Raw genomic sequence first — 19,474 nt, forward strand, 5'->3', positions numbered from 1 at the left:
TGCCAGCGAGAAGAGCTGAGAGACTGGTGTCCAGCAAGAGTTCCCCCAAAAGGTGTTTGATGTCCTCAAGTCTGAGCCCAGTTCCAAACCAGAACGGTAACTGGCACAAAAATGAGGACCATCTTCTCGGGTCCGCTGCCTGGAAGGGTCACAGACGACTGATCTGCACAGAGCTGCAGGGGCAAAGAATGGAAAAAGCTCCAAGAAGCCGAAGCCCTTCTTTCTCTATTTTCTACCTTAGATCCTGTTTCTTCCCCTAACACCCAAGTCTGTTTTCATTCACTCCTACAAAGCAAATCTATGCAAGCAGGGAGGGGAGGGGGAGAGTCTGCCCTCTTGCATCAGAGGCTGAGACAAGAAAAATCTTTAATCATGCCCCAGCACTTTGAACATTTACATTTTCCAGCCAAAGGCACAGTGAAATTTGGAGCTTTCAGTTCAAACTAGTTCAAGGATGTTTTCCCTGGGTAAGGTTTTTGTTACCCTATGGGGATCTCTGCACAGATCTTCGCTTGTCGTGTAAGCAACCAAAGCTTTTCTTTAAGAGAGAAGCTACATCTTATACCCCTTGGAAAAAGGTGACAAATAAGAGTGTGGAAGAACTAGAGCACAAAATTGCTGCCCTAGAGAATAGGGTTAAAAGGCTGTAGATTTGCATTCAGTGATGCTTGCAGTAAAGCAGATGTCACCAAACACGACTGCAAACAGTTCTTTCAGTTCGGAGGTATTTTCCCCCGTCAAAAAAGAGCTCCTACGTTTCAGGAGGGCAGTGACAGAACAGCAGGATGTTTGTCACGGAAGTAAAATGCTAAAAGGATTCCAGCCCTTTGCAGCTCTGGCTTGACACAGTGAGAAAGAAAAGAGCAGACCCAGTGCTAATAAAAACAACAGGCATAGTTTTAGAAGACTATACCAACATTCACCAGTCAGGCCTGTATGGTCTCTAAAACAAACGTCCTTGATTCAGGATAGACTCCCCTCTAATGTTTCTGAGAAGAAAGGCATAAGTAATTCACCCAACTGCCATGCAACGTGTGAATCAGCAGGTTTAAATCAACACTGAATTTGTTGCTAATTACACTAGGTTAAGCTAAGAAAACAGAATCCCAATCAAAGCAACAAAGTCGAGCCTTAGTTCAATGAATTTCCTTCTCTAATTGCGACTCCAGTCTAGCCCTTTGCTATATGACTCGCTACTCGAACAATCACTGCAGGGCACTTGGTTTCAAACAACTTCACCACCACAACTTCACCACAACTTCTGGTGACAGACTATTCCCTGTTAAAATAAACAGGCTGGCAGATAGCAGGTAAACGACCACAGGAGCTTGGACAGAGCTCTCAAGCAACTACTGCCCTGTAAGAAAGAGAAGGCATTAGGCTACATCTCATCCTGCCCTGCTTTGGTGGGAAAGATGATCTGAAATGCCTTGTCCAGCTCCAATTTTCAGAAGACCGAACTGACTACAGCTTCCCAGTAAAGTTGCCATGACATAAATCACCTTCTTCTGTTTTTTATTTTTCAGTATCATTTGTGTAAATATAATTGATTCTTTCCTTTAATTTCATATTGGTCCTAAAGCCAAAACCAGCCATTACCATTACACCTTTCAGAATGCGATTTTTATAGGAAGATCCTGAATTCTTTTCTCCTTTTTCCTGAAATATTGATCCCTTACTAATGGCAAACTTATTGAAATGAATTAACAGTTTCAGTGTATTTTTCCTTATTATAAGAGAGGAGCAGAACACTCTTATAAAAACTTATGATAAAACTGTCTTTCAAATAGCTGACGTAAAAAGCTATTGCTTATCTCGCTGCTGTTCACAGAGAAGAGACATCTGGGATTAACTGCTTTTGTCTCTGGATAATGCTAAAGTATTTCCAACTGCCTCCAGAAACGTATCTTTTGCTCACGCACACCACAACAAATAGGTGGGAAAGATCCCTGTCCTGGGATGAAACTGTGCACCCTTTTCTTCCTGAGGGTGAAAGCTTCTTACACCAAGTCCATTTGGACTTTGGGATCAGTGGGGCCCTAGGTTTCCAAAGGCCTGGTCAGGTTTGTGCTACCACCTGGCCAGCTCTAAAGCCCGTTTTCAGTGCCATTGCCTCAACAAGGAGATTTAAAGCTACAGAACCTGTAGCACATTCAGGCCCCATTTCATCACAGACAAACTGAAATGTTTCCATACCACCACTGCAGTCTGTGAGCATCACTGCAAACAGCTCATTTAAAAACGGAGAAGTAAGATTTTTCCCCAACCATGGCTTTGAAAGGCACTCTGCAGAAATGCCTCTTTGTCTCCTTGTACAGGAATTTGGCATCCATTCTTCCTCACAGTCACGTATTGCACAGTCTCACTGCAAGCAGTTTCTCCATCTTCAACTTTCAGGCAGAGATGTCAAAGAAACGAAGAGAATATAGGTCAGTCCACATAAAATAATGACCATTTCAAACGGGTCCATTCCAAGCTCGTCAAAGACCCTGTTCGGAGGTCAAATCGGTAATTACAGAAGACTCCCCCAAAACAAGCCACAGATACAGCCCGCCCAGCTCTGCTGCTTCCGAACAGCCAAATTTCTATGTCTTGAGTCTGACGGTAAAAATAAGCCCCAGGTGCAGAGGTTTGGCAAAGCCAACCTGCACCCACCAACCCGTTTTTCCCCCTTACCCATATCCTGGCCCTCCCTTGCCCCAGGGACGGAGCTCGGGCGCTCCCCGCCCGCTCCGGCAAACCCCACCGAGCAGCTGGGCCGGAGGCGACCCTGGGAGGAAGCAGGGGATAAGCAACGCCCGTGGGGAGAGCCGGAGCCCCGCTCCCCGGGTGACACCCCTGAGCCCTGGAGCTGCCGCGGGCGGAACGGGCCCCGCGCCTCGGCCCAGCGGGTAAGCCAGAACACCCGCAGGGGCACTTCCGGTTGGCGTGGCGGAGGAGCCGTCTGTCATTGGGCGCGCTGGCGGAAGTCCCGCCTCTCCCCGGCGGCGCCTCAGGCGCATGCGCAGCCTGGCGGCACTTCCGGCGGTGGTCATGGTGACAGCGGTAGCCAGGTAGGGCCCGGTCTCCCCCCCTAGGGCCTCCCGCTCCGCTTGGTCCCAGCCCCGGCCCCTTCCCGGCGGGGAGGCAGCCCCTCAGTAGCGAGCGGGGCTGCTGTCAGCCCGCTGTCACCCTGCGGCCTTGCCCACCTCCGCCCGCCGATACCTCCCCGGGGAACCCACCGGGAGGTGCCGCGGGGGCTGCGGGTGCGCTCCTCCGGGGGAGGGACGGCTGGCAGACGCGCGAGGCTGGGCGAACCTGGCCTTATACATGCGCAGGGAAACGCTGTGCTCTCGAGTGCATAGTTCATCACTGCACAGCTATTAAATATATATCTACATACAGATCAGGGCGGGGAGAGACGCTAGGCCAAGTTTTATTCTCACTACGTTTTAGGTGATTCTTGATTTGGTAAATGCCTGCGAAATACGTGTTTTGGCACAGCAAACGTTTTAATTTTCTAATTATGCCACTTTTACTTACCTTTGTTTGTGTCACAAACACACCAATAGAGTGTGTGTCACAAACACACCAATAGATTTTTGAGGTGAGGGTTTGAAATGAAGCTTATAACTCGAATAAAAGTGGCAGGAAGATTTATGAGAAGATGGTTTCTCAAGTCCAGTCTGTTTTTTATGTGTTAGAAACATTCTCCCCTCCTCGTACTATAGGGCGAGGTGGTTGTTTTGCATAACAATTATGTAAAAACATAAGCAGGATGCCGGTTGAATGACTACTGAAATACAGCAGATGTTGCTTCAAGTAATGCTCGCGAGATGGTAGCTTGTTCAAACTGCACTAGAAAAAGTCAATTCAAAATATTACAACTGATACTTACCCACCCCTCAGCAAACCTAAATAATTGTTCATTGTTGCCAGCTACTTAGAATGAGACCTACCAGCTACTGGTGCGTAGCACTTCCGTGGCACTCTTCATAATACCAGTTGCCATAATTTGTTTTGAGAATTCCAGCTGGGTTACTGTATTCCTGCTCCTGAACCCCTTCTCTGTTCAAAATGGTTGTAGTGTAGTGAGGAGCTCTGTCTCCGCGTTCCTTCTTAGGAGTTTTACTGGTTTCTGATGACCGCAGTGTATTTTTTACGTTATTTACTGGTGATAAAGTTTGGAATGAAAGCTGATTATGTAAGCACATAAGTGCACACTGGCATTTCAGTAATTCAGTTGTTTGAATTAATGTAATCGCTGTCTTTTCTCATTGGGTTTTGAATGAGTTTTTTGAAGTTGTACTTAACCATTTATGGGGATCTTGTGCATCAGAGAAATTGTCAGCAACTTTTCCATTGGCTTATATTAAATCACTGATTTAACAGGCAATGCTATATGACTTTTTTTTTTTTTCCCCCTGGCTTAGATGCCTGTAAGTTTGATTTCAGTTTCTTTCCAAAGCAGTTGGGTCAGTAAAACTGTTTAGCTTACATAAAATGCAAGTAATGCTCATTTTTCTCCTGTCAAACATGGCTTATAAGGGATTTAGTGAATTTCGCCTGCTGGAGGGAATGCCCATTTCCCCAGTAAATGCCGGGTTTTGATGCAGAGTGTGATGAGAAACTCATCTGTCCGTTCAGTTGTGCTCAACGTTCTCAAGAATCCAAAGGGAAGAATTTAAAAGTTTATTTTCTTTTAATTAGCATCATATCCATTTTAGAGTGTGCTCTATAAAATCAGCATATGCCCCAAAACTAATTACAGTAATAGGGATTGCAGATGATTAATAAATTGCCTTTTTTTTTTCTTCCCCATCTAGAGCGTGGACAGACTGGTATTGGTCTTTATGGATGTTCTGTATTCAATACTAGAAATTATCTGCTTAGTACTAGAAATAACCAGGGGGTCATTGTAAATTTTGTATCATTTTGAATTCACCTCTATCTTTTTAATCTGGGGGTTAAATTACCCCCACGTTTCAAAGGTCACAGACTGTATTCCTGAGGTTTGCTTTTAGAGGCTGTTCTTGGCTGCGCTAGCATTGGACAGAGCGCATTTGCTTGGACTGCTGCCATTTCCAAATTTAAGTCAGGTCTGTCCTGTTAAAAGACCGGAGGGAGACACCGTCTCACAGAGTCACTGGCAAGTCAGTTCTTTTCAAAGGTAGGATATTGTGCTTTCTTCAGACTAAAGTTGGTAGCTAATCAAACTTAAAGCTGCTGTGCTTCTGGACAAGGGCTTCTTTAGAAAAAAATATTTTTATTCCTTCCTTTTATCCCCCCACCTTTTAAATAACACCTTTTGATTTCTGAAAATAGCCTCCCAGTTGCTGCCATTTGTCATGTAAAGGACATTGTGATTCTAAATGGCTGAAGCTAAAGGAGAATAGGTGTTGTTTAGGGAAACTATCACCCTTTTAGTTTCTTTTAGGACTTGATCTCATCTTTGCTGCCTTTAGTGCACTCTTGACCTTATTAACAAGATCCTTGTTCCTTCAGAAATCATTGTCCTGGCTTTTATGGGATAACATCCAGTTTTATTTTAAAGAGCATTTTTTTTGTTGTTTTTAATGGATTTCTGTGATTTATTTTATGGTAAGCCTTTCAAAAAGCTTCCAATCATCTGTATTTGCTTACGTTATCAGTGTTCTTATTTCTGCTGTCTAATAACTGGCATGTTCCAGTCCTGCCTTTTGGGATGGAGAACTGAGAATTACAGGACCTTATTTGAACCAATTATGAGCAGTGGCTTCTCTCCTGCCAATAACCTAGTGTCATAAACATCATCTGTTAAGAATTAATAACACTTTTTTTTGGCATGAATACTCACATTTGTGAACAAAGGTGACAGTGGGGTCTCAGACCTTTGAGCAGGTCTGAGGATAACCAGTTCATCTTGAACTAAGTGTGGAAACCCAGGTGTTCCCTGCCCTCCCCCATGTTTTTAATGTGACATGGCATTATCTGTCCTGAGATGTCTTCAGCTACTTCAGAGTGTCACCTATCTTAAGTTGGGTTTTATGCTTTTTATCTTCTCTTCCCAGCCTTTGTCTTGCAACTTAGCATTTATGTTGATGTGAATCAAGTCTTTTTTTTCTTTTTATTTTTCTATGATCTATCTTATTCTCCTTCAGATGGCAGCAGTTTTTTCTTCTGGCTTTTGCAGCAAGTAACCCTAATGCTGAACAGAATATAACTTCTTTAGGTTGCATCAATTCTTTCCTTTGGTCTTTCCACCAAATAACCCCAAAAACTGAACAGAACTTAACTGCCACCCTGTTGCGTCAGTAGCCTGGCACTAGGGTCTGTAAGATGGATATTGTTGAACATACTGCAATGTGGCTTGAGCTGATTTCCATGTTCTCTTGTTCCACTGATGCTTATTTTATCAATGATTTTCTTCAGCATGTTCAATATGACAAGCTAAAGTAAGGGCTCAAGGGTTTATGATATAAGCTAGTCTATGAAATCAAAGGAAAACTTGTTGCTGTAGGTCTGAAGTGCTACAGGAATTCTTTCTTCTTTTCAAAATGATTTAGTTCAACAAGGTTTTCCTCTTTCTCAACCCTGACTGAACTGAGATTTTCTTCATCAGGGGCTCTCTTTAAGGGGCCATTTGAGTACCTTCCTTGGAAGAAAGTACTGCAACTGTATGCCCTAATAAAAAAGGATCTCCATCTCTGATCGGCTAGTCCTTCTCTCTCATGCTCCTCTCCTTCATCCAGTCTTTCCCTTCCCCATCCCATACTTCCCCTCCCCATATATCAGACGGGGTTACCTGTTGATTCATACTAGCCTGGGAGCCGCAAAAGTGGGTTGTTGCTGCTGGCTGGCTTCAGGGCTTGCTGTAGCCTTACAGCAGGGACTGCGTAATTTGCCCAGTTCCTGTATATAATGGGGGGGTAGAGAAAGAAAAACAATAAAAGGCTAGGAAAGATTTTTCAAATGAAAAAAGGATTAAAGGCAAATCTTCTTTGTTTAGAAAGTAGATGAATACGTGATATAATTAAGGAATAAGTTAAGCAGGGATAACTAGTTCATACTGATGAGCAATGGATGCTACGTGACCAAAACACGGTTAGCTTTCAGTTGGTTGGCTTGGGGGCTCTTTTCTACCAGCCCCCATAGCAGAGAGTTCCATCCTTGCAAAGTCAACCTTTATTTTTGACAAAGAATGTGAAAGAACTGTGCTGTAATCAAACAAGGGACTCCCTCCCATCTCCTAGGGTGGTTTAGTTAGAAAAGGTGTCAGAAAAGCCCCCTCTTCCCAGTTACCTTTTTATCTGCTTTATGCTGTCATCTGCATTTTACTGAAATGAGAAGCAAAGCTGGTCAGGGCCAGATTTTGAAAATGCCTCAGCTTCAACATGGGCTCAGAAGGAAGTGCCACTCCACCTGTCAGCTCCCACTTTGGAAATAACGAAAGGTCCTAAATGGGAGCCGAAGATTTTTGATTCCAAAATGTCCTGTCCTGTAAGCCACGCTGGTCAATGTCAGCACAGCACCTGTTGTCCCTGCCCACAGCTTGTCTTCTGAATCTCAAGAGACTCTTGAGAGCAAAATAAATAAATAAATGGGACAATATAGAGAGGGCGGCTGCTTCAGATGACTAGCTGAACATGAACAAGTAAGGAGAACCTCCTGTGTATCCAGCCTAAAGAAGGCCAGCGTCCCAGAAATTATTTCAGGGGTGATATAAACTCTTTTCGTGCATTAAATCAACTCTACCAGTCCTCCGCTGTAAATCAGTACAAAATACACGCTCTTTCAAAGAGGTGGAAGAATAAGCTGCTGGTCTGAGCAGCTGAGTGCTGTTCTCGTGCACTGCTTTGCACGGAATGAGTTTAATCCTCCTTTTGGGTTTCTGATTTCCCACTTTGGGCATACTCCCTACACCCGGGGGAGCTTGTTGCCTGGATGTCTTGCTGCATTATACACAGTATATTACACAATGAAATACTTTGTAGATACTTGAGTTAGCTCAGGAATGAAAAGTTCCATAGTACCTTGAGAAGAGCTGTGTATTAACTTGATGGTTTTATTTTTAGACCTTGTCAAGCTTATTTAGAGCTAGCTCAGCTATCTTTATGTGTTTTTTTATTGTGTTCTAGTTATACTTCCAGAAATACTTATTTTATACAGTTCACTACTGGTTCAGCAAGCTAGTCTGTCACTGACCAGCTACTTGAGGAATTCTGTCCAAGCCACTAATGGAAATCTGGAAGAGCCTGACATTTTCCATATTAGCTCTGTTCCATGGCACGTAGAGCCCCTGTCATCCCCTCAGCTCCGTACACGCTCAGTCCTACTTAATGACACTGAATTCTGGCTTAGCATTATTAGTTACCTCTTGTTTTCTGCTTCTCATGCTGTCCTTTTGTTTGAAGTACTGTGTGATTTGCATGCCCAGACCTTTCCGATATCTTCCTGGTAAAAACCTATCTTGCAGGTCAAACTGCAAGAATTCAAACTCTGTCTGCACAACAGGGAAGATATACTAATATTTGGTTTTGACTTTCTGTGCAACCCAAAAGTTGTATTGATTCCAGGAAGGGGTTGTAACTGACTTTACTGTGACATCAAGCATAAAAGCTTGGGGGTATATACAGTGGGAAAATTAGTGACCTTTTTCACAGCAGAAGTATCACTTACTCTTTGGCCACGTAGTAAGCTGTAACATAAACTACTCCCTTGAGGGCAATGGCTTAGCAAGGAGATTTAGGCTCCGCATTGGTATCAGAATCCAATTCCAGGGCAAGCTAAGATACCTTTAGCTTGGGTTTCGTTCACAGGTTTAATTTCAGTTTATAAGAACACAGGTTCATGTTGTTAAACTGCAGAATTAACATTGGCATAAAAGTAAAGAGCATGAACGTAGGCTTCAGCCTGCTAGGTTGGACATGTGGTTCATTTAAATTAGATAACTTGTCGCTACTAACAGGTGGTGAAAGACACTGGAGATGGAAGCACAGATTTCAGTGCATTAAGCAAATAATGCGCTCAGAGAAAAAAAAACCCTACTCTGAGCCTCCAGAAGATAGACTGGCTTATATCCATCTGGGATAATATACAGTAACTGGTCTCTGGCATGTAGATACTGCGGTACTGGCTGTTCTAGAGAAATCTAAGAGGTTTTATTACAATCAGAAGAATGCAGAGACATATCCCAGCCCTGAGGAGCTTTCACTCTAAATACGCTTTGTACAAGAGAGTGAATCTAGAGCAAAATGTGGGAACAGCATCTCTGAACCCAAGTTTGTCACATGACAGCTGACAAGATCCACTACTAAGTGTCTGGCTGGGATGTCCAGATTGGCATTTCAATGCTTAAAATTGGGTACCAATGTGATATTTTGAAAGTCTAAATGAAGGGATGAGTGAATCTGTTGAAGATGGGATTGGTTTATTGGTGGTCTAAGGCTCGGTTAAGAAAAAGGATTTCCCTAGTTTTCAAGCCCCTGCTAATCTTTCTTGATGGTGAAATGGTCTGTTTCCTTTCATCCTGTGGCTCTAGGAAAACTGTTCAGAAAGGAAAATTCATGGATTTCACAAGCACAGTCATCATCCCGCTGCTTTTTGGCAGCTTGGGGATCTTTGCCGTTTTTAGGCTACTGCAGTGGATGCGGATGCGAGCTTACCTTCAGGAAGCGGTGGTCGTAATCACAGGGGCTACCTCTGGCTTGGGAAAAGGTAGGTACCGAAAGAAGGGCCCCAAAGGCAGGACAAGGAGAGGGTTGTGGAAGGGGCACCTATTGGAATAAAGCACCAATGAGCAAAAAGTTCCTGTTGCTCTGAATTTTGAGAGACATAGCTTGCACAACCCTACTATAGCCAGCACAAATTCTGATGCAAGAAAATCTCAAAATTTGTTGAGGAAAATTTTAATCATGCTGTATAAAATGGAGTTCATCAAAACAAGGAACAAGTATGCTGTTCTTGTGCTGTCAGGGGTCTTTTCTCTAGATCCTGAAAAAGCCAAGAAGTCAAATTATTTCTCTAAAACTTCCCAGAACTGGTGTTCTGCATTCGTGTTTGTTGTATTTCCAGATATCCTGCCATACTTTCCACTCTTCCTCCCTGCCCCTCATCCCCAAATTAAGGTACCTTTTCTCTTTTGGTACAAATTCATCCATTCTAAATTCAAGCTCGTGGCAACATTAACACCAGTGAGTATTTCTTCCTAAATAAAAACAGAGGGTTTTTTTTCCAAATAAAGGGTATTCTTTGTGTGAGTTGATACGTTCTCTAATTCTGCTTTCTATAATTGCTTTAAAAGCTTCTTGAAGAGAAGACAAGGTGCTCTCTGCTATCAAGGCCTTTCATTAGGATGAGTACATTCATAAAATAAATAGAGCTTAAATTGATGCCGTCTTTGCATGTGAGTTTGTCATTGAGGATAGTGCTGTTCAGTAACTGAATGGCCAAAGGAGGTGAAATGGTCCTCGCTGCCTGTCACAACCAAAGAGCTGGGAGAGGTAAAAAAATTTGTATTCCACATCAAGAAGAGACAGAACTAGTATCTCAGGAGGGACCTTCCAGCTGTCACAGGCTGCAGATAAAGCGCTGTGTGTTGTTGGGTTTAGATTTCCAGCACTGTACAGTGAAGTTTCCTCCCTTATTTATTGACGCATTGGCAAGATCTTACGCTCTTCCCCTCACTCCCAGTTATTAACATACTAGACCACCTCTAATGACTGTGTGTTCTTAAACACTCTTTGTTATCATCCACTGTTATCTCTTGCACAAATAAGCAATTTGTCTCACTGGATCACAGAGGGGTAGGGTAAAAGAACATGCAATTGCCTCAGTAGCTGGTAGCACTGAAAGGAGGACAAGAGCATGGCCTCCCTTCTTCAGCCTGATGAAGAGCATCACCTTGATGAAGCCATTAGCTCCAAGGCTTCCAAAACCTTTAGAGGTGTTCACTAAAACCGAAATCCCTAAGCTTAGGCCCTGCTGCATTAGATGACACACAAGGTAACAGCAGTCCCTCTTAAGAAGGGCATATAGTCAAAAATTAAGAGGCACATGGAAATTCGACCAGCTGATAGGGGAGGATGCATAGACAGCACAATAACTGCATAACCAGCACAGTAACCGTGAGCACACCAGCTGCCTCACCACTGTCACGTCTGTCAAAGTCACAGCAAAGTGGCATCTTGCTACGACTTCACTGTAAATCAGCCTATCACTCAGGAGTAATAAAGCCACCTTAGACCCTTACCAGCTAAAAAACGTTTTAGCCTATCACCAGGTACGATGTGGATCTGCTGTTTGTCTCCCTCATTCAAATATCTACTTTTCTCTCTTCCTTGCTTCCTCCAAAGAATGTGCGAAAGCCTTCCATGCAGCTGGCTCCAAGCTGGTGCTCTGTGGCAGAGACAGCGAGAAACTCAAAGACCTGATGCAGGAGCTTTCTACCATGACCAATCACCGAAAGAACGTAAGTGTGGAAGAAAGAGAGGTTTGTTGTCTCGTGTGGCTGGGATTTCTGTTAGTGTTATTACAGAAGTTACGGAATTGCTTGTGGGTTGAGCAACAGGAAAAACGCAATTCTGCGGTTAGGGATACATATTGCTATTGTAGGAGTATGTGAAGCTGACATGTCATATCTTGTAAAAACCCTACAAAAATAAGCCAGCTGAAAGAGTCCTTGCCTTGTAATAGAAGTGGAAGCATAGGAGAGTGCAGAGTGCCCACACCCCCTTGCATCTGGATATCATATACTGAATCTGGAAAAGTGACTTTCCTTGAGTTGTCTTTTATTTTTGATGTCTAATTCTTCTGGCAGTGGCTAAAAAAGGTATTGCTGGCTTCTGAAGACGACACACTGGTTAAGTTTTTTACTATTTCAGATGCATCTTCTTTAACAGGACAATAGCAAACTTTAGTACTTGAGGAAGACCTCACCTGCCCCTTTCCTAGGCTTTGGTGTAAGGGACAGGTTACAGGAGCAGAGAAAGATGACAGCACAACTTGCTTCTTTCACGTGTTCCTACCAAATGGAACTGCGGCACCCTAGTTGCACAAGGTTTGGACGGCCCTGCTTCTGCACTCCAGAGCTGGGAAATCCCATCGTAAGCGTGAACATGCAGCACATACAGCACAGCCTGAACTGGTCTTTTGCCAACTTTTGTTTATTCACAGACACACAAACCTCACACTGTGGTATTTGACCTCTCGGACACTAAAACTGTCCTAAATGCTGCTGAAGAGATCCTGAAGTACTTGGGTCACGTGGACATACTGATCAACAATGCAGGCATCAGTTTCCGAGGCACAATTGTGGACACAGGACTGGACGTGGATAAGAAAGTGATGGAAACAAATTACTTTGGTCCCATAGCCCTCACCAAAGGTACCCATGAGCCGCATTACAGGGGGGCAGTGGATTTGGCTGATAGCTTTTGCAGGCCAACACAACTAAGCACAGCTTCACTTCCGTTTGTAATTGTATTTGGTACAGCACAGTATAAGAGGGGAGGAAAGTTTTGTTTTATGGGCAGGCTTAAAGTTGGTGCTTGGGCGTGACTGCACGGGAAGTACCTAATTAGAGGTACAACCTTTTTTAAAACAACTCCTGACTCTAGTCTGGCAGGAACTTACATAGAACGATATGGTTAACCCGTCTGCTCCGATAAAACCCTAGAGAACACAGTATGGGTTTAGGTGAAGCTGTAGCTTTCCTAGGAAGCTTTGGTTACACAGGCAGTTCAGCCTGGAGTGTGTCAGCTGCAGGAATTGGAAAGAGTGCTGGTGGCAGAAAAGAGCAAGTCCTGCTGACCTGCCTGTGGGAGATCACAGCGACAGCAGCCTTTGCGCAGCCTCACTGGCACAAGGAGTCTCCCGATAGGTGAACGTCCCAGCCAGACTCGAGCTTCAGTTAGAGGCATCCTAAGCGCTATCCCTTGCACAGCCCCTACACTGAATGAGGATCCTGCAATTCACTTAGGCATCTTTGAATGCTCTGAAAGCATTGATTCTTGACAGCAGTAATGGCAGGACTGTTATTCTGAATGGGTCTTTTCTGTCTTTTCTAGCACTTCTCCCCTCCATGATCAAGAGGAGACAAGGCCACATTGTGGCCATCAGCAGCGTTCAAGGCAAAATAAGCATTCCTTTCAGATCTGCATGTAAGTACCTCCACAGAAGATGGGGAAGACATATTTGGGCAGCATACTGAATGAATACTTGGCTACTGCTTCCACATTTAGCTCTCTGTAGAGCTGGCTGCATGCAGGGAAGGCAGAGCTGTGCATCATTCTTAATGTGGTCACAAATCACCCACAGCTGTTGAGGAAGGCACTCTCAAATACAAAATCTTAGCCCTGTCCTAAAGTTGTTAAGGGATGGGGAAGGAGAATATGTTTTCAGTGTCTTGAAAACAGTTTGATATTCCTGTCTTAACACTTGAGATTTCCTATAAACTTTCTGATTAATTCCATAATTTTATTGCATTTTATCCTTGCTGTTTGCCTGGTTAATCTCCTATACGAAAGTAGGGACTTTTTTGTTTTAATAAGTTGTGAAGTGCCATATTACAACCAACGCCAAAAATAAAAGCCTAAACAGTTACCTTGATCCAGCAAACTCTTCATGCTAAATCAGTTAAGACAAGAAATAATATTGGTGAGATTACTGGAGAAAGCCTTATAAAAGATGGAGGAACTAGGAGGAGACCGTTTGGCATACAAGCATCTGTAAATCACTGAAAATAAACATAAAAATGGGAAAGTACAGTGAGGATGGCAGAAGAGTGGTAGGGCATGATGTAGAGTGAAGGAGAGCCTGGAATGTCTGGGCCATCTGGTCTCGCAGATGATGGGGGTACGATTGCACCGAGGAGTGTGTTCTGAAGAGCTTCTAGGCTGCTCGCAGTGCCCAGAGCTGCACGGCCCCGGCAGCACGGAGCTCAGCTCAGCCTAGGTCCTCAGACTGGGTGTGCAGCCTGCCCCAAGCTCTGTGCTGCCGGCGTCAGCCCTGCAGCCGTGCTGAGGTGATGGCAGTCACAGTGGTAGTGACCAAGCATACATGGAAAGGGAGTGAGCAAAAGGAGTCACTCGGCCGTTTAAGAGGGGGAAATCCTGCCCTAGGCCACACTTCTCTGTTCCTGTCTGCTTGTGTGATCAGGTTTGGACTTGTGTGCAGCCAAGCCCTGAACCTGCTCGGCAAGTCCGTAGGGCTCAGCGCGGGTAGGCCAGCAGAGCACTTGGCAGCGAATGCCAGCTCTGCCCTCCTCTGCTGGCACCACATTCCCCCAGCCCGTCCTATCAAATGCTTCCCAAGCCAGGCTTCGTGTCTCCTTTATCCTGAGTGGGAGGCAGCTCGGGTTCACTCCGTGGTGCTTTAGCATGGCTGTGATATTAAGCTCAGGATCCTAGCCAGTTTCCAACTTGAGTATTTACATTTTGCCTTCCTAAATTGCCTCTCACTCCCACTACCTGTTGCTGCCATTCACTAAAAAAAAAACAAAACACCGAACCTAGAAGCTGGAAAACAGCTGCTGCGTTCTTACTGAGAAGTGGCTGCATTGCAGTGAAAAACCCATTCAGGGGAGTCAATCTTCCTTCAGCTTCTTCTCTGTAGTGCATAGTCCTTTTCCTGTTTTTCAGATGCTGCCTCTAAGCATGCTACCCAGGCCTTCTTTGATTGTCTACGAGCAGAGGTAGAGCAGTATGACATTGATGTGACGGTTGTAAGCCCTGGATACATTCAGACAAACCTCTCTCTCAATGCTGTAACAGCAGATGGATCTCGCTATGGAGGTGAGATTTTCTGCCCTATATCTAGAGCATCTCCACCTCACTGAGTTACTCCAAAGTGCACTTGCAACATATGGCCTCTGGTGGGGACACAGGTTAGCCCTGAAGTATCAAAAGACAACTTTGGATGCAGGGTAGGAACAGTAACCCCCAAAATTTAGCCTTCCTAGACAGCAATTACTGACTTCTAGCCTGACCATGAATTATATCTGCCTGCGCTCCCGTACACAACTGGTGTAAAAACCAAAACCATACAAGCTGCGACATACAGTTAGAACAGAGCATTCCTAGGAAAGGTACTTAAACGTGGGCTTACCTGCTGGCGCTGGTGCTTACTCAGCTTTCCTTTGGCAGTTATGGACAAGAACACCGCCGAAGGACAGACAGCCGCAGAGGTCGCTCAGGTGGTTCTCAATGCAGTGGGACAGAAGAAGAAGGAAGTGCTTGTAGCTGGCCTAACGCCCTCCCTGGCTGTCTACCTGCGAAACATCTTCCCCAGGCTCTTCTTCACCTTAATGGCAGCTAGAGCAAAAAAGGAGAGAAAAGCAAAGGACTCTTAGAGCTCAGCTCATTCGAGCAGTAACTGTAGGGAGAGGCTGACCCCCTGCAGTTTGGCTGGGACATCAGTGGAGGTGCTCCTGCAGGAAAAACCTTTCTCAAAATGCTGCAATTTACCATTGCATGGAGAGTGGGAAGCGGTTTCCCCCACATGAGGGCAGGCCCGCTTGGTGGAAGACAGCAACTAAACCTCACCTGAAGAGGGGTGCTTGGACAAAGGGGGAGAGCTGAGGCTGCAGGGGAGGGTAACTCAAGGGAAGACCCTTCGGAGCAGGGGAGGCCCATGTGCTGGAAGACAGCACCTTACCTTACCTCACCTCACTCCAGGCATGCTCAGCTTTACTGCCCTGCTACAAATACAGCCCACCTGGTTTGCCTTCACACGAACAGATCTCAGCTTTCCCCACCCCACGGCCCCCCTGAAATGCAGTCCTTGGCTAGGAGCTCTCATGATCAGTGTCTCCTTCCCACTCCTTCCAACCTGATCCAGAACATGTTGCTTGAAATGGGAAGCTTCACAGAGCCTCTGCTTGTTAACATGCAAATCAGATGTCAAGCTAAAGTCAAGTCCAGTGCCACTTTTAAAGTAACTGATGTAAAAATGTAGGTTTTATTTGGCGATTATTTTATCTGAATCATGCCTTACTGATGTACGGGGACATTTAACTCTGGACTACCTGACAGTACAGTATTAACCCCAGACAAGTGAATGCAGGGAAGCACTGAGCAGATGGAATGCAGCACAGCAAGGTATGCTCTTGGGTGTAAATCCTGTGCAGCTGATAGTGGCACACCTGGTCCACCTGCAGGCCTAGAGCACAGTGTATGTGCAATTCTGTAGGTGCCAGGCAAGCGGAGGAGAATCTGTGCACGCTGGGTGGACAGTATAGGAGATAGCCCCTTAGTTCTCATCTGTTTTAAAGTAATCACAGATGCTAATTAGGATCACAGCCAGCGGGGGAATGATACCTGCCTGGTATCACAGGTTTCAGGGAGTCTGACAGCCTGAGGGAATGCCGTGTTCCATTCTTTACCCCTTCTCCTCACGTTGTGAGGGATACAGCACCACTACGGAAAAGGAGTGGCTGCACAGAGATCGTTCAATAAGGACAGAAATAATCTTTTTTTAACTTGTAATTGAAAGAAAGCCTACTAATAGGAACCAAGCTCCAGAGCCCTGCTGCCGCCTCCATGCACTTACCAGCATTTTCCATGTGTACTGCCTTGTATGTCCTGCCTGTGAGTGCACATCTGATGACAAATAAATTACATTGCTATGAAATTAATCCTTTGTTCTACTTCAGCTCCTCACAGCAGGTAAAATTAAAGGGAAAGCAGGAGGGTTTTGTTTTTCTTTTCTTACATTCCTGCAAGGTTCTACTGTACCAGTAGGAGATGCAGCACAACATACTTCATCCCAGCCCTCTTTACATCATCTGCTTTACAGGAGACAGTGTGCATCCACACAGAGGATCAGTCATACTGAAATTCTGATACAGGTGTGCAGGCTCAGCAGGACCTTCTCCTTCGCAACGCCTTTTCCTGACCACTACAGATTTATAAGTGATCTCGGAATCCATTCCAGGTGATGACCAGGACGTGTTTAATGATCACAATGCTGCTGCTCGGTTAGGACATCCTCTGCCGTTTCACTGTGGCTGAGGTTGCAGATGTGCTACGTAAAGGCCTAGGGCTGAAATTGTAAGTTGAAGCTTTCAGGTGTATATATCTTTTTTTCCCCTGTTATGGTAGGAAACCAAGACATTACCTTCCCTCCCTTGCCGCAAGGGGAGTTCCTGTAAGCATTAGTTGTGCTTTTCCTTTCACATTTTGCGTGTTCAGGTCCTCCATTTCTTGGCAAAATACAGTACTCCTGCCAGTCTTGTCCAGCTGCTCTGTCTTCTGGTGTTTCAGGTCACGGCCACCCAGGAAGGACCAAGGGGCTACTTTGCATTTCTGTGTTATCATCCAGGGAGCTGAGGGGTGGAACATGTCAGGCCTGAGGAAAAAAGTTGCATGTGGGGAGTTACAGTAGTTACTGTTTGAGCTACAGCTCCAAGTCAGCGGTTACTGGGAGTGCGCACATTCCCCTTTGAAAGAAAATACCCTCTCTGACAAGAGGACCGTAGCACACTCCATTTCAGAGCACCCCCACGATGGTCAGGATGGGCAGCAAAGGCTTTCGAAAGGGAGGTTTGTCCCCAGCCGCTGTAACCCACAGCCGTGGCGCGGGGGAAGGCAGGTAACAGCAACCACCTCATGGAAACGCACTGAAACACACGACCCTCGAGACCCCTCTCATCCTCCCAGGTCACCTTGCATATTACAGCACTGACTTACTAATAACCAGGATCTCACCGAGCATTTCAGCTACATTATCACTAATACTTCTTGGAAAACAAACCCCTCTAACCCCCCATATGTGTCCTCTCCACCTCAGAATGGAGCAAAAAGGTGCATTTTTAAAACAGACCTACCTGTTGTGAGAGCTCAGCTGACTTTTCACCTTTTCTCCTGCAATAAGAGACCACAGGGAACTCACTTATTTTTAACTCCGGAGTCTTTGATGCAAACCACGCGTTTAGGGAGCCTACCAAGGGTTAGTCTTCTGCCAGTGATTATTCCAGGCAAGGGAAAGCTTAATACAAAAAAAAGTGCGAAGACCACAGAGGTTTGGTGAAGAAAAAGAACTAACAGCCCTGAAAATTATTCAGCATTGATTAAAAAAAAGAGCAGGAACGTCTTTTGTGTGGCCAGCACAAGGATATTTCGGGGCTGCCTGCAGCAATAAAGTACGTATTAGCTATGGCAGATCTGCCACTAGTTTAAAATTCATCCAGCAGACGGGACTTTAGAAACAAACAATGTCAGGGCTCGAAAGGCAGCCTGCCCAGCGGTCTTGGCCTAACCGCAGCGAGATGAAGTAGTTGCATTTCTTCCCCTCCTCTCTGCCAAGGCAACTGTACATTGTTGCTATAAATAGGGACGCTCCAGATCCCAGCTTCTTTTAACCTTGGAGGGAGACAACTCGGCCACTGTACCAGCAAAAGAGGCAAAGGGTTGTTGCCACCTAGAAGTGTCTCGATGCCACAGGAGTTTCCTCCAGCCCATGTGCCTGCTCAGGTACGGCTGCCTCTGTGGGAGGTAAAAGTACTTGCTCAGAACTCCCAGCAAACCCTGTCTGCCCAGCAGGCACACGACGGGGACGCACGCCCCGCTAACAAAAGCTGCATCAGCAGAAAAGGACCAGTTGGAACCGCAGCCAGAAAAGCCCGCTGCAGTCTGGAGGAGAGGAGGAGTGCCTGCCGTCGCAATTTGGAAAGATAAAGATAGAACTACTGAATTTGGTGTCTGACCTCATGACTCCCTTCCAAGGTCAGCGCTTCAGCTGTGGAGGTCAGACTGCGACTACCACTGAAGCAAGCAGCACGTACACCTGCGTGCAGGCAGTTTTTATTACAGGGCTTTGCTCTCGTATTCAGATCATAACACTTGAAGCTGTGCCAAGCTGGCCTCCTAAATGCAAGCCACGCCTGTTTTCCAGCTGGTAGGAGGAGATTATAGAAAGCGAGCCCTTATCTTTTAAAAGTAACTGGCAGATCTAGCAAAACAGTAAATACTTCCCATTCTGAGAACAAGATTTTGACAGTTTTGAGCTAAAAGATGCATTAGCACACGAGAATTCTAAAATTTCAGATAACACGGTCAAAAGATACAATCAGGTGGGTGCCTTGCAGCAACAGCAGGCAGCTCCCGAAGCGTGTGTTCCAAGCAAGAGCCGTGGAACCGTGTAGTCAGGGCACAGCCGTAACAAAGCACAAAGGAAAGAGCTGGACTCCCACCTCGGCAGTCCTCAGCTGCACCCACTACAACACATTTCAGTGGAGATGCATCCACGTTGGAAAGAACTTGTACAGGCACTAAGCAGAATGTGTTTGCAGCTGGAAACTTAGTGTTGTCTCCATTGTGCAGAGAAACAGTGATTGGAGGTGGCAGGGCAGCAGAGGATTTGGACCCCTTTAGTCCCAACCATCGATGTTTAAGCAATTACCAAAAAGATAGAAACACTGGGGTAACAAGTAAGCCCTCTTCCAAGAAATAGAGCTAGTCAAGAGAGAAAGCAACACTCTACAGCTATTCCTTCATCATATGGTGAAGTAACATGGACG

General features: G+C 45.3%; 1 protein-coding gene across 2 annotated transcripts; it reads left to right on the forward strand.

The window, feature by feature from the left end:
• The first annotated feature begins 2,966 nt into the window (after nucleotides 1-2,966).
• Nucleotides 2,967-18,804, forward strand: DHRS7B (dehydrogenase/reductase 7B). 2 transcript variants are annotated; one of them, XM_063344509.1, is made up of 7 exons: nucleotides 2,967-3,053; nucleotides 9,500-9,675; nucleotides 11,313-11,428; nucleotides 12,133-12,343; nucleotides 13,026-13,118; nucleotides 14,598-14,750; nucleotides 15,102-18,802. In XM_063344509.1, the coding sequence occupies exons 1-7, from the start codon at nucleotides 3,001-3,003 to the stop codon at nucleotides 15,305-15,307; spliced, it is 1,008 nt and encodes a 335-aa protein (XP_063200579.1). In that variant the 5' UTR covers nucleotides 2,967-3,000; the 3' UTR covers nucleotides 15,308-18,802. The 2 variants fall into 2 exon arrangements, with proteins under 2 accessions (XP_063200579.1, XP_063200580.1); XM_063344510.1 differs by lacking the exon at nucleotides 2,967-3,053 and adding an exon at nucleotides 4,890-5,149 and having other exon boundaries at nucleotides 15,102-18,804.
• Nucleotides 18,805-19,474: the final 670 nt, after the last annotated feature.

The sequence above is a fragment of the Chroicocephalus ridibundus genome, chromosome 8 (genome assembly GCF_963924245.1).
Source record: "Chroicocephalus ridibundus chromosome 8, bChrRid1.1, whole genome shotgun sequence".
NCBI classification, from domain to species: domain Eukaryota; kingdom Metazoa; phylum Chordata; class Aves; order Charadriiformes; family Laridae; genus Chroicocephalus; species Chroicocephalus ridibundus.